Genomic DNA, 13,520 nt, shown 5'->3' with positions numbered 1-13,520 from the left:
GTCAAGTCAAGTCTTAAATCTTTCCAGCAAGGGAGATTCTACCACTTCTCTGGACAACATAGTCCAGTCTTCAATAACTCTTACGGTGAAGGTTTTTTTTCTTATATCCAGACAAGTTTCCCCTGAAACTGATTGTGTCTGTTGCCTCTTGTTCTGTCACCTTGTGAAGAGAGCACCTCCATCTTCTCTACAACTTTTAGTTATTCGAAGACTATAATCAGATACCCTCTCTTCTCTAGGCTGAACAAACCCAATTCTTCAGTTTCTTTCAACCTTTCCTCATATGCCGCATTCTCTAGCCCTCTAGCTGTCTTGGTTGCCTTCTGCTAGACCCTCTCCAGTTTTTCAATGCATCTTATGAACTGAGGAACTAGAATGGACACAATATTCCAGATGTGATCTAACAAGCACCAGGCAGAATGGAATAATTACATCCACAATTTGCTGGCTAAACACCTGCTGGCACAGCCCAAGACACAGTCTGCCTTCATTGCTGCAAGGGCACACTGCTGTTCATGTTTAGCTTGTGATCCACCAAGACACCCAGCTTCTTTGCAGCAGAGCTACACCTAGTCAGGCAGAACCCTGCCTGCACTGCTGCTTTGGATTATTCTGTCCCAGGGCTTTATATTTATCTTTGTTGAACTCCATGCAATTCTTGTTGGATCTATCTTCCAATTCATTGAACTCTCTCAGTGATCGATTTTCATTCTGACACATCTATCCCTTGTCCAGCTTGGAGTCACCTGTAAACTGCATGATGATGCATTCAGGCCAGTCATCCAAATCGTTTATACAGCTATCGAATGATATTGGACTCAGTTTTGTCCCATGAAGAACTGTACTTGTGACCAGCTGCCAGTTCAGCTTTGAGCCACTAACTACTACCCTTTGAGCTTGGCAATTCAGAGAGTTTTCCACCTCTGCTCCAGTCCGTATCTTACCAGTTTGTCAACAAGGATGTTGTGGCAGTCAAAGTTAATGCATTCATTCATGACATATGCAAAATATACAAAACATTTATGAATTACTAATTAAGTTCATTCTATATTATGCTTTTTATAAGTCAAATTAACTAAGAGATTAATGTAATTTGTAACAATTACAGTCAGCCACCTGACCCCCCCCAGCAAAATTTAAACTATTTTCTTACATGGCTGTGTTAACTATGTATCACATAAGATATACACAACCATAAGCAAACCAACACGGCAGCTTACAAGGCTGTGACAAAATATGCTCATCTTCTGGATTTTTGCAACAGTTTTGAACCTTTAAGTAAAAGGAAAGAGAAACAGCTTTTTAACAGAAATTAAGATTCAACTGTTTCTCTTTTCTGTTTATCCAATTATGAGTGCATTGAAGTTTAAGATACTACATTCTGCAAACTTCTTCAAAGATTTTGTAACTACAAGAGAGACCAAAAGAAAATACTCACCACAAAAAAGATCTAGCTTATAATTGCTGCTCTGCAAAGTAGTTCAAATCCTCTGAGATTCTTCTAAATAAGGAAACCAAAACCTTATGGAATTAAATACAGAATAAGAAAGTAAATATAACCACTACTCAGGTGAACCGCAAATGGGGATCGCAGACATTTCAGACAGATCTACTTAGGCACTTCAAGGAGCAGCATTTACGATGAAAGAAATGAAACATTAACCCTATAGGACTGACTAGCTACATGAAAATGCCCTTTTTAAGTATTTTTCATTTCCACTACAGATATCAAAGCCCATGGGAAATGCAGATAAGCATGGCCATTTCTAAATTAGTATACAAAATAACAAAAAATACACATTCTCAGTTTTCATGAACATGATACATTTTTGCCATGACATTATAAACTATAGTCAATATTAAAAGCTCCAATTTTCACAGAGCATGAATTCCATTAAATCCCATCTCTCACTAACAATTTCAAATCAATCAGCTTAAGTAATGGAAGAAAAGCTAGGATTCCACTGATAACAATATAATACAAGTAAATATTTTCATAAATGAGGAACTACAATGACAATTTGCCCTTTCATCTACGGAATGAGGCTGTTTATAACATAGAGCCTCCACTTGAACTAGAACCTAGAAAGGATAAAGAGCATAAATTAAAACTTTTTAATTCCTCCTGATTAAGATCAACCTTTTTATGAAAATGGAGTAAGTTGTCTTAAAATGACATTTGGAAGACCTGGTCATTAATTGTGTGTCAGTCATTTTCTAGTTCAACACCTTTACTCATCTTTATCCCATTTTGCAGTCCTGTCACCTTGCTTGCTTCCCTCTCTTGCTTCAGGGCATGAAGGGCCTTACCTAGCCCAGCCAGGTAAAGGAAAGCAGCAGTACAAACTACTTGTTTAGTAACAGAATTGCAAAAAGGATTGTAGGAGATAAACTCTTTGTGCTTTCACACAGCCCACACAAGCATTAGCTTAAAATATCACTGTAATGTATTTTTCAGTGTCACTTGCTGTTTATTCTGCTTAATGATCCCTTTCATTATTTTTGTGTATGCATAGAATTTAAATACTGCTTTAGTAATAGATGATGATGAGAATATGCAGTTTAGTGGCTACAATTATTAGGCTAATAAATAATGTACTGTATTGAAGCTAGAACTGCCTTGCTTATGAACAGATTCAAAGATATTAGTATATTAGTAATAATTTAGGCAGTTAAATACACTTGAATTCAAGCTGTTGTACAATAAAGTTCCTCCAACACACAAATTGTACAAGCAAACTACAAGATCTCACTCACTTTCACGGACTGCCATGTAATTAAATGCGGCTAAGCTATAGTTAACAGTTGATCAACTAAAATACATAGAAATACCAAAGAACCACTCCTGAGCATTCAGAACCTCAAATTATCACACCCTTAGCCTAACACACTTGACATGACTTATTAGCATCTGCACATATCATAGGAAAAAACAAGTCCTTAATAAATGCTATGGTTAATCATGCAATTACAGTTAGAAATACTTAAAAAATGGAATTAAAAGCAAGGATGGTAAGGAAACATCCTATTACAGTCATTGCCCTTAAAAGCATTATTACCATTGAAATTACTTGTTTCTGAAGTCACTTTTGGGTGGTGTTTCATCACTTGCCTCACTACTTCCCATGAACAGAGCCATTGGCAAGCCAGCATCTGGTATTGCTCTAGGTTAATGCCGCTGGAAATACAGTAGAGTTCTGTTACCTTTCCAGAGCCAGGGTTGTTAATAATTCAGGAGCGCAGAGCTGAAATAGGAAGTAATGAACTGGGGATAACCTACGGCTCCTATTTGTTCATCTAATAATGGCACAAGGGAACACCCTAATTTGTTGCTGTTTGATGTCTCCACAGAGGGGAGAAAAAAACATAAAATGTGGCTTTTTCTTATCACTCCTATCCAAATACAGAAAATAAGGTGCAACTTCCCTAAAAGCTTTAAGGCGGGATACTAGTTTAAAGCATTCAGTAAGAAGAATGACAGTGCTATTGATCACTTCTGGAAAACAGCAGCTCCCACAGGATTTCAGCTGGCAATACGTGATACTTGGTCTCATATAGAGGTCAGTTCCCCATAGCTCAGAAGTCGCTGGGGACAAAATAAGTCCTTGGCCTGGGGTGGAACAGCCTGCAGTACACCACCTGCAGGAACACATCACGATTCTCGTCTCACGATGCTTCACTGCATCCCACAGAATGGTTAGTGTTGCTGTGTAAAAATATGTTCTCTCACACATTGCCAGTCTGTCACAGAAATCTCTGCCTGACTAGAACAAGCAAGGAGACAGAACCAAGGTGAGAAGAAAAGCCGCAAATTTCAGTATTTAACCAACTTTTATACTCATTTTTATCACCTTGACTATTATTGTTGCCTGGTAAAAATCAACTTGTTGATTGATTGTAAGTGCTGCCTGGTAAAATCTCCCAGCAAGAGAAGAGTAAGCCTTTGCATGGTGATGACTGAGCTGATTGCAGCAACAGGTCTGGAGGAGACACCTAGAAATATCCAGCTATTTCTCTGTCCTTGCTGGAAAATAATCCCTTGGATACTGATGAGTCACAGGGTCACAAATAAGCTTGTGGGGGTGGGCGGAAGCTTTACTAACAAAATGTAACAAATAGCACACATTCCCTCAACACTTCCAAGTGGCTTCACACCTCAACCGCTTCAAAACTAAGCAAAAAGGTTTGTGTTCCCCTCCTTCCCCGCTTTGGTTTGTTTAAAATCAGTATTTTCAGTTAGAATCCACAGGAGGATCTTCAGGAGGTAATTCAGATCTGATACAGAAACAGAGGACACCTGGTGGCATTTAGTTGTTAGTGTATAAAAACAGCAAGCCAATTCATACGTGTGTGCAGCTGCACCAGGAACAATTAATGTAATCCATGCTTTAAATAAAAAAAAAAAAAAAGTAATGGAGAATTTAAAATAATGTAATCACAGAAACACATGGAAATTTAAAACAGACAATATAATATGATTTTCTGGTTCCAGATGCTGCCACTACTTTGTGAACATTACTCTTCATAGAGTTGTAATGGTTACATACACAAGAAGTAGCAACTCTATGATCATAGGAGGCTGCCACCTCCAACAGACACATGCTATGGAAAAGTAGGACAGATTTCCCACTACTGAAAAACTAAAGAACACAAAGTTGTCAGTTTTGTTGGAGGAATATCCACAGAGGCAAAAGCAGAGGAAGAACAGAATGAGCTTATTCTTGGGAAGTAGTACCACCACAAGTGAGGTACTTATCACCACCTAAACCACAGCATTTCTGCCCCTGTGGAGAAGAACCACTGGCCCATACAGAAGTGCACAGGGGAGCTGAGCCCAGTTCCAAACTGCCAGATCAACTCGTCGATTGACAGACGTAGGTATTCACATTTCCATATTAAGTTAGTGAAAATTGTTATTTTTAGCTGAAGATGCTGATATTAAGATAACTCTGTGAAGATCTAATACTGAAACTTTCTATAATATTATGCTTAGCATATACCACTTGGAATTCAGACAATGAACGAAGTCAACATCTGTGAGACTCCTTGACTCTAATGAACTAGAGAACACAGCAGCAAGGTAGAAACAAAAACCATACCTGAAAGATAATCTTTCTAGTTATGTGGGTGCTATTCAAAGTATGCATTTTATTGCCAGTGGCAAAAACTGAAATAAAGAGTCAAGATCAGACTTTTGTCATGCTCTCTCATGAGAAGTATACCGTAGTATTAGAACTTGCTTGACTGAAAAAGAAGGAATAAAAGCAAAAGACAACTGTGCAACATACAGAATATCGTACCCTTCCTTATGCAACTTTAATGCATGAATCAATCACAGCCAAGATTCTAAGTGAGGAAATTTTATAAAAAAACAAGTACTTTTATCTTTTGAACCAGCCCTGTCAACAGAAGGAATCTTCTCGTCTCTCTTGCTTGTACCAGCACAAACACGTGTGGTAAAGCACATTGGTGACCTGGTTAAAACTAGACTGGTTTAAAAAAAAAACAACAAAAAACCCCAAACAGTTGGTTTTAACCCACATCAATTCCCCAATCTGTTCTGATATGCAGCCACACAAACACCTACACTGATACAAGCGGCTAGAAGAAAACTGCTCCCTTCAACAGCAGTGCTGGCTGAAAGTGTAAATGAAACTTAAGACCTTCTGGTGTTTGCAGATTTTCTTACCAAAGTTAGTAAAGCAAAAGTTAGACTGAAAAACAGATTAGACCAAGTTCAAAATCAGTACGAGACATAAGATAACTTTACATAAACTTTCAGATAAGCTCTTTATAGACTCTCAAAATTTTGTCCCAAATCACAAGCTGTTAGTCTCAAAATTAACTGTGCTGTTGGAAAAAAAAAAATTAAGTGTCAGTAATAGATACAAGAAACAAATTTTAGATTTAATCTAAAATACATAAAAGCCAGTTAAGGAAACACAGCAAAGAACACAGTTGTAAGAAAGCTGGAAATCAAGGCCTTTAAGTTATGTGAACAAAATCCACCTTGGAGTCCTCAAGGAGGGGTTTTAAGCTGGTAAGATAGAGATGGACAATTCTGCAATACTCTAGCAACCTTGTTCCCCAGATTTGCTCTAATACACAAACACTCAAGCAAAAATGCTCCAGATATCTTACTCTTGTTTGCTTTATTACCTTAATTTTAAGTATTAGCCCACAGTATAATAACTGCCTCTGAAAGGTTACCAGTCTGTTCATTTTCAAACAAGTTTTCCCTTTTTTACTTAAATTATTAGAATAAGTGCATTCTGGGTCAATACCATCCATCCATTCCTTAAATAAAAATGTACTTAATGACTTTTTGCTTTTATTTTTATTGCATAAAGTTAGACTTGCCCTAAGAAGATGCAATAAAAGTTACCTATTTTTCAGAGCTACGGATTTAAGACTTCCAAGCAAATAGGCATTGTAAAGTCAGCACAGTGACTTTATAGAAGCATAGCATCCCTTCCCTTAGCTCTGAGTTACTTCCAATTTAGTTAAGTTCCTGAATGCAATTTAAAGGCAGGCTGGGATAGCGGTCTTCCTTATTAGCTAATAATTTTCATTCATAACACCTTCTCTCAATGAAACATTTTTATACCTTCTCCTTAGTCATGCTTTCCTCCAGATAATTCTAACGGTGAGCCACTGTTGTTCTACTCCCTTCTGATGATCTTTTTAATAAAATTGATATGGATCTCGTCTTTTCTTGAGTTTGCAGGTAGCTATAAAGAAGGTGAATAGAGTTTAGAAAATAAACTTGACCAATAAGTGAGTGTAGATACTTGAAAGCTTTCTCATTAAGCTTTCTAAGTGGTGACAAGAAGAACTAGTTGAGCAATACCAGCTACTTACGCCACATTTCTTTGTCAGCTAATTTAAATTCTTAATCAAATTAGTTTACTAACCAGACAGGAGTTACCATTTATAGCAACATGCAACAAATACAGTCCCACAATTTAAAGGTGACTCTTTTAAGTTTCAGCAAATACACTAAAAAATGGGACATTTAGTAAATTTATTCACATTGGTGCTTGAGAATGTACCAAATTAGTATAACTAGTTAAAAAAATATATAAAGCCAATACTTAAATGGGTGAACTATCATCTAATATAATTTGCATCCCAACATTTTAGTCAGGATGACTAAATCATATCATATAGTCCCCCAAAACTGTTTATTTGGATACTTCCATAAATTGTGCTTTACAGAGTTAGATCCTCCTGTCAAAAGTAATGCAAAATCTTTTGCTAGCCTAAGCAGTAGGAAAGAATTTTGAATGTGAGCTCAATGAATCTACTGCTCTTTATATTGTGTGCCATGAAGTATTTAAATCGTAAATAAGAATTGTAATTAATTGTATATATTACTATAAGAATAAATAACAATATATTATTAATATAATTATTAATGAAAATACTTTTATTAAGGAAAGAACAAGGTCCATGATCTGACTTACGCCTAGCTAAATTAGTGCAAAGACACTAATGGGTACTGAATCACAATCTTAGTGGAAAACAAAAGTCTCCAAACCCCGGCCATAGTTGGACCTTTGGGACCTTATTATTCAGAATAGTAAAAATTCAGTGTGATTATTTCTCATGTAAACACACATTCCTTTCATATACTACGGCTTCTCCTCTGAAAGTGAGTATTTAGAGCAGAGATTTCAGAAGGAAGGGTCTGGCTGAGTCATTTGATACAGAAAAACTCAAGAGTGGAGATCCGCTGCAATTTTATGATGGCACCCACCTCGCATAGTTAAGGTTTTATATTATTTGCCAACAAGCATTGTTCTCTTGCGAGAGGTGCTCCCTTCCAATATTCCTAATGGCCAGGTTCACACACATGCTAATTAATTTATCATCACGAAAACAATTGTATAGATCGTGACTTAGTTGTGTATATCAAACTGCATTTTCTGCAATAGAGTTACAGATCCTTTCATATGTTTGTTTTAAGCAGACGTTATGACTCCAGTGATGCCTAAAGACCTAATCATGTCTGAAATTTAGCGCAAGTATGAAATTTAGCTTGGCAATGCCTCAGACTGGATGTGATCTGCCAGCGTTTCCTCAGAATAGTATACAGCAGAAATAGGGTATTTTGAAAGCCATAAACCCAAGGAAGATAAAATGTGATCTTTGGGAAGACAGATGCAGGGAAGCATAAAATCGTGAGGAAAAAAGACACGTTTCAATCTCGTGAGCCATTTTTATACATTTAGTACTCTCATTGAGTTCAGATAAGTTTATTATGTAGGACTTGAAAATTAAAATCAAGCCAGGCTCAGCACGAGGAGAGTGTGAGACAATCGTGAGCACAAACGCGATGATTAAACACTGTGGGCTTTCTGTTTTCGTAGCATGGGGGATGTGTGAAGGAGCATAAAGCCTGCGACAATTCCTGAGGGATGCCTGGAATCAGTACAAAATATGAAAAAAAAAAAAAAAGAGGAAAAATAATCGAAGAAGGGGCACAGAACCGCGATGACCTAAAAAAAAATTAAACTGAAACGGGGATGGGGGGGAAGACTGGAAAGTTAAACCCGTCCGCTGAGTATGACCTCGCTGCCGCCGCCGGAGCCCCTCAGCTTAACGGGCCGTCCTGGCTCGGGCGGGACAGCACAGCCTCAGGAGGAACTCGGCCTGAAATGCTCCGGAGCCCGCTCCCTGACACCTCAACGGGCCTTACCGGCGGGAACGCGCCGTCCCGGGGCTCCGGGACACTGAGGGGGGCCGCCCGCGCGGGCCGCCGCCGCCCGCCCTGAGGGGAGCTGCCTCAGCGCCGCCCGCCAGCCCGGGGTCGCCCCGCGCGGGCCGCAGGGAGCCGCCGCGGGCGGGAAAGCACCCGCGCCGGGCGGCCGAGCCCCGCCACCCCCACGCCAGAGGGCGCTGGGCGCCGGGCCGCCGCCCCCTGCCGGCGGCGGGCTCTCTTCCCCACGCCACCGCCTCCTCAGCCGGTGGGCGGGGAGAGGCGGCGCGGCGGGAAGGCGGGCGCCATGGCGCTGCCGGTGCTGTCGAGCTCGGGGGTGAAGTTCCGGCGGGTCCTGGCGCACTTCCCTCAGGAGCTCAGCCTGGCCTTCGCCTACGGGTCCGGGGTCTTCCGGCAGGCGGGGGCCTCGGCCGGGCACGGCGAGGTGAGCGCGGCGGCCTCCTCCGGGCCGGCCCGGCCCCTGGGGCTCCCCCCGAGCCGCCGCGGTGTGTGGCGGGAGGGCCGCCGCGGCCGTGGGCCTTGTGCGTTTCGGTTAGCGGCGTGGGGGTGTCGCAGCGCGTCAGCAGGGGCTGCGGCTGGCGCCGCGGGTGTGGCTGGTGCGCGACGAGGGGCGAACGCCCCGTCCCCTCAGCCAGCGGCTGAGCGGGGCAGCTGTCCCGGCCCGCGGCCGCCGGCTGCCCGGGCGGCCTCCGCCGGGCTCCCTGGCCGCCGTTTTACGGCTGTGCGTGGTTCGGGCGCCCCTTTAGCCGTGTGTCTGCGAACCGCCTGCCGGAGCGGGTTGCTGTTCGTCTTAAAGGAGAGTTACAGCTTGTGCAAACGGCCGGTTTGCTGTGCGCCGGGTGAGGGTTACTTTGGCAAAATACATTGCCAGACTTCAGTGGCGTTCTTCAGTGGCGCTTCCTCATCGTTTGGAGGTCAAGCTGCTTGGAAATAGTGATTTTTTAATTTTTTTTTTTTTTTAATGTATGTGTTTAATCTTTTAAAAATTGTTTATAGGCAGTATTGCTCATTGTGGCTTGCCTATTGAGCACTCCCCACAAATGCGACTTTAAATGTGTCTCATTTTCCTTTCTGAAAAGAGAAAAACAGAGGATAATAAGAATTTCAGAGCTCTAACAGCATCTCATCCTCACACAAAAGAATGGGGAAAACAGGTAGCTAACAGACTATCTTGTTAGTAATATTAACTGATTAGCTAAGATGCAGCCCAGAATTAGTAAGCCGCAGAGAGAGGCAGGCCTAATGAATTTGAAGCGATGTCACTCCAAATATTTCTTGTAGGTATGAGGTGTAAACTGTTAACTTGCCTGTGTGCAGGGGGTGCATGGACTGATTTCTTCAGAAGAGCAGGGCATGCATTGAACACTACATGTCCTTGGAGTTTGGATTGCTTTGTTGACAAAAGCAAGTGAATACACTAGAAGTGCGGTTTCTTGCTGTCAGCTCTAAGCTGACTTTATCCGCCCACATCTCCCAATTCACCATCTCTCGTATTAGCAAAAGTCCTATTCATTAGCAGTTTAAGCTGTTGCGCTGAGCTGTGAACTAGGATGAAGATCTCATCACGTGCTGCCCTGTTTCGGAGGGTTGAAGGTTGGTCACTTAACCAGGAGGACAGGAAAATTTTGGACCATCTCTGCTAGACTGACCGAAAAACATACAACTTCATCAGAACCTTTAAACTGTATTTGATATTAATGCTTGTGTTTTGGTATTTTTTTTTTTACTTGTGAAAAATGATTAGCTGGTAGTTTGATACTATGTATATCTTAGATTAATAACATTAACATCACTTGCTTCCTGACATATAAACCCCAATACTCTTCTCCTTATCCACAGGACAATATGCTGGACTTCGTGTTTGCTGTTGATGATTCTGTGACCTGGCATATGATGAACTTGTTAAAGAACAGGAGTCATTATTCCTTCCTAAAAGTTTTTGGGCCAAAACAGATAAGTAGTATACAGAGCTATGGAGCAGGGATTTACTACAATACTTTAGTGCCATGTAATGGTAGGGTAAGTACAAGTAGTTTGAGTAAATTAAGTCAAATGTGTGAAGTATTGAAATGATTAGCTTAAAGCTAATGTAACTGGCCCTTAACTCGTGGTATCTTCAATATGTCTCAAACAGAGCAGCTGCTCTTGCACTTTAAAAATGTGAGCAATGTTTGGAATTTACAACTAAAGCACTTCAGGAACTGAATTTATATTCCTTATTACTTGCTGTCTGCCAGTTTTGGTGGTTGTAAAGTGTATCGTGGGGAAGCAGGGCCTTAATTTCAGCAGTTGACTGTGTAGTAATAGCAAAGTGGATTCTTACTGTTTGACATAAAATGCAAATATTTTAACATAGCAAGTTGGAATTGACATCTGTGTTGTTTAATGGCTAACATCCTGACCTGTGAAGCATCCTGACCTAGTATGATTAATAATTCCAGGTAAGCGGTACTTGTCCAGCAAGTCCTACTCCTGCATCTATGTGTAGACTGTTTGGTGAGGAGGAGTGCGGATAGGAGTCAGGGGAGGGAAACACACTATCTGTCTGTCTCGGTGTTGATTTTGAATAACTTTTGCCATGTGGTAACAAACGGTACATAGGGAAAGCAAGTTCTTTTAAGAAAGATGGGAAATGAAATGAAATGAAGGACGGTCATGGAAAAATGTCACATGAGCAATATATACCTAATTGAAGTTTCTCAGAGCACACATGGTTGCAGTAATGTTGGGTATATGTCAGAATTTTTCATAGAAAGTTGGAGAGGTAGATAAAGTAGTCTGTTACACGCTTGCTATTTTGTTTAAAGGCATCTATATGAGGCAAGAATTTGGGGTTTAAACCTTGTTCGCTTTATGTAAAAAGGCACTTTGGATTTTATTTTAAGGACCAATGATCTTTGCTATGAAATTCTGTTCTTCTTGGCTCTTATCTCATGCTGTAATGACTCGTTCATATCTCAGTCTATGGTCCTATGTTATCCAGAAATTCTGGAGTTGGCTGCCTTGCTGAGTGATAATCTTTGGAAACTCAGGAAGTGCAAATTGGTTACAAACTGTTGAAAGTTCATTTTTTTTCCAGTTACATAAAATGAACTACAAAATCACAATTTCTTTTCTAACATCAAAGAGCAAAAGAAAAAGCTCCCTGATACACACCCGACCCTTCAATAATGGTACACATAAATGTCTAGGAGTTTTGTTTATTTTGGATCTCTGACAAAGTATTTCTTGAGTGTTTTCAATATCATAAAGGATACTGGGCGTTATTCCAACTATCGTAACGTTTGGCTGGTACAAAACTGATCATAACCTTTCCAAAATCTTCTTATGAACAGTTGTATTTTAATGTTCAGATCTCTTGAGTGTCAATGTCTGTCTAGACTAGGTTTCTTTGGGATTTAAAGTCTTTTGCTTTAGGGATTGGTCCTGGGGTGACTTTATTGTAACTTGGATTCTAGAAAGGGTCTTGGAGGGTTCTGTGCATCTTCCTTTTTTTTTTTTTCCAGAAGTTTGCATGTAAATAGGAATTTTTTTTTTTTTACCTCTTGTGTTCATTCAGACTTTAAAACGTTTTAATGTTACGCATCCAGTTTTTTATTGGAGGTGTGTGTTCCTTAGCATTAATGGCAGTTATAGTAAGTAAGTAGTAAGTTTCATGTAGTGAAAATGGTGCAGGTATATGGTTTTTCAAAAGCCTTTATTTTGCTTTTTTTCAGATGATAAAATATGGTGTAATTAGCACTGATACCCTGATTGATGATTTACTTCACTGGAAAACCCTCTATGTCGCTGGACGCCTACAAAAACCGGTAACTGTTAGTCTGTTCAGTTATCTGTCTTGAAATGCAGGAAATTACAGGGCTGGGAAATTATCAGTTGTAGTTTTAACTTTAACTGTTAGGGATTTTTGCGTCAGTACTGAACAAATCATCTGCCCTGACTTAGGGGTCTAGCCCTAAAGGGGTAATCTCTCAGAAAGGAAGTGAAATGTAGTCCTTAATAATATTCTGAGTTATATGAAAAAAACTAAAGGTAAGTATATTAATCACAGTTTTCTGCCAGTAGTAAATCTTGAATAAGTGGACTATATTAAGTCAAAGTCCCTTTATTGTTAAATGCAATGTTTACCTTCTATAACAAATTATAGGAGTCACCAAAATTTAATACAGTTAAATAATGGAAGTCTTCAAAGATGAAAGCTGCTTTGCTGTGCAGTTACAGTCTCGTTCCTTGTATTGTTAAAGTATCTGTAACTGACCGAACCATGTGTTAAGCGTGTTGGTTTTTCTCCTCCATGTTTGTGTCATAGAAAATATGAGGTCTTTGCTTTCCCATGAGTGCCTGATTCAGTGTGCTTTCAGCAGATGGCAGCAGTGCTAAGTTAAAATTTCTGAAGAGGGCAGGGTGGAAGGAGAAGAGAGCTCTGTGCAAGTCTTAGAACAGAAGTTAATTACGCTTTTAACTAAAAATTTGGGGTGGAAGTTTGAATAGGTTATCTGAGCGCTATGGCTTTTCTCTGTCTCCAGGGCTGTATTATAGCCTGATACAGGTTAGAACAGCTGTTATCTTTATAAAGAATGAAATTTGAGAAAAATAGGTGAAGGAAGAATTCTGAATTTCACATTAACAATGAATACTGAATATTTATTTTCAGTGTAACTGCATTTGCTGCTGGTTTGATTTATTTTAGGAATTTTCAGCTTAGTATATACAAATTGTGCTTCGTATCTTTTAGTTAAGTTCAGTGGGAGTACATACTTGCACAAGAAGGCAGAATTTGGTATTTTGTTTGGTTGCT

At 40.0% G+C, this 13,520-nt stretch overlaps 1 protein-coding gene across 8 annotated transcripts in view; it reads left to right on the top strand.

Annotated features, from left to right (window-relative positions):
• Positions 1 to 8,977: 8,977 nt before the first annotated feature.
• The window catches only part of TAMM41 (TAM41 mitochondrial translocator assembly and maintenance homolog), a 39,306-nt gene continuing 34,763 nt past the window's right edge, over positions 8,978 to 13,520 (top strand). For all 8 annotated transcript variants that reach the window (XM_075159366.1, XM_075159365.1, XM_075159369.1 and 5 more), the window contains exons 1-3: positions 8,978 to 9,146; positions 10,562 to 10,741; positions 12,439 to 12,531. In XM_075159366.1, the coding sequence (XP_075015467.1) occupies positions 9,009 to 9,146; positions 10,562 to 10,741; positions 12,439 to 12,531 (411 nt within the window). In that variant the 5' untranslated portion in view covers positions 8,978 to 9,008. The remainder of the gene's footprint in view (positions 9,147 to 10,561; positions 10,742 to 12,438; positions 12,532 to 13,520) is intronic.

This window comes from Calonectris borealis, chromosome 10, assembly GCF_964195595.1.
Source record: "Calonectris borealis chromosome 10, bCalBor7.hap1.2, whole genome shotgun sequence".
NCBI classification, from domain to species: Eukaryota; Metazoa; Chordata; class Aves; order Procellariiformes; family Procellariidae; genus Calonectris; species Calonectris borealis.
This window is presented reverse-complemented; position numbering and strand designations above follow the sequence as displayed.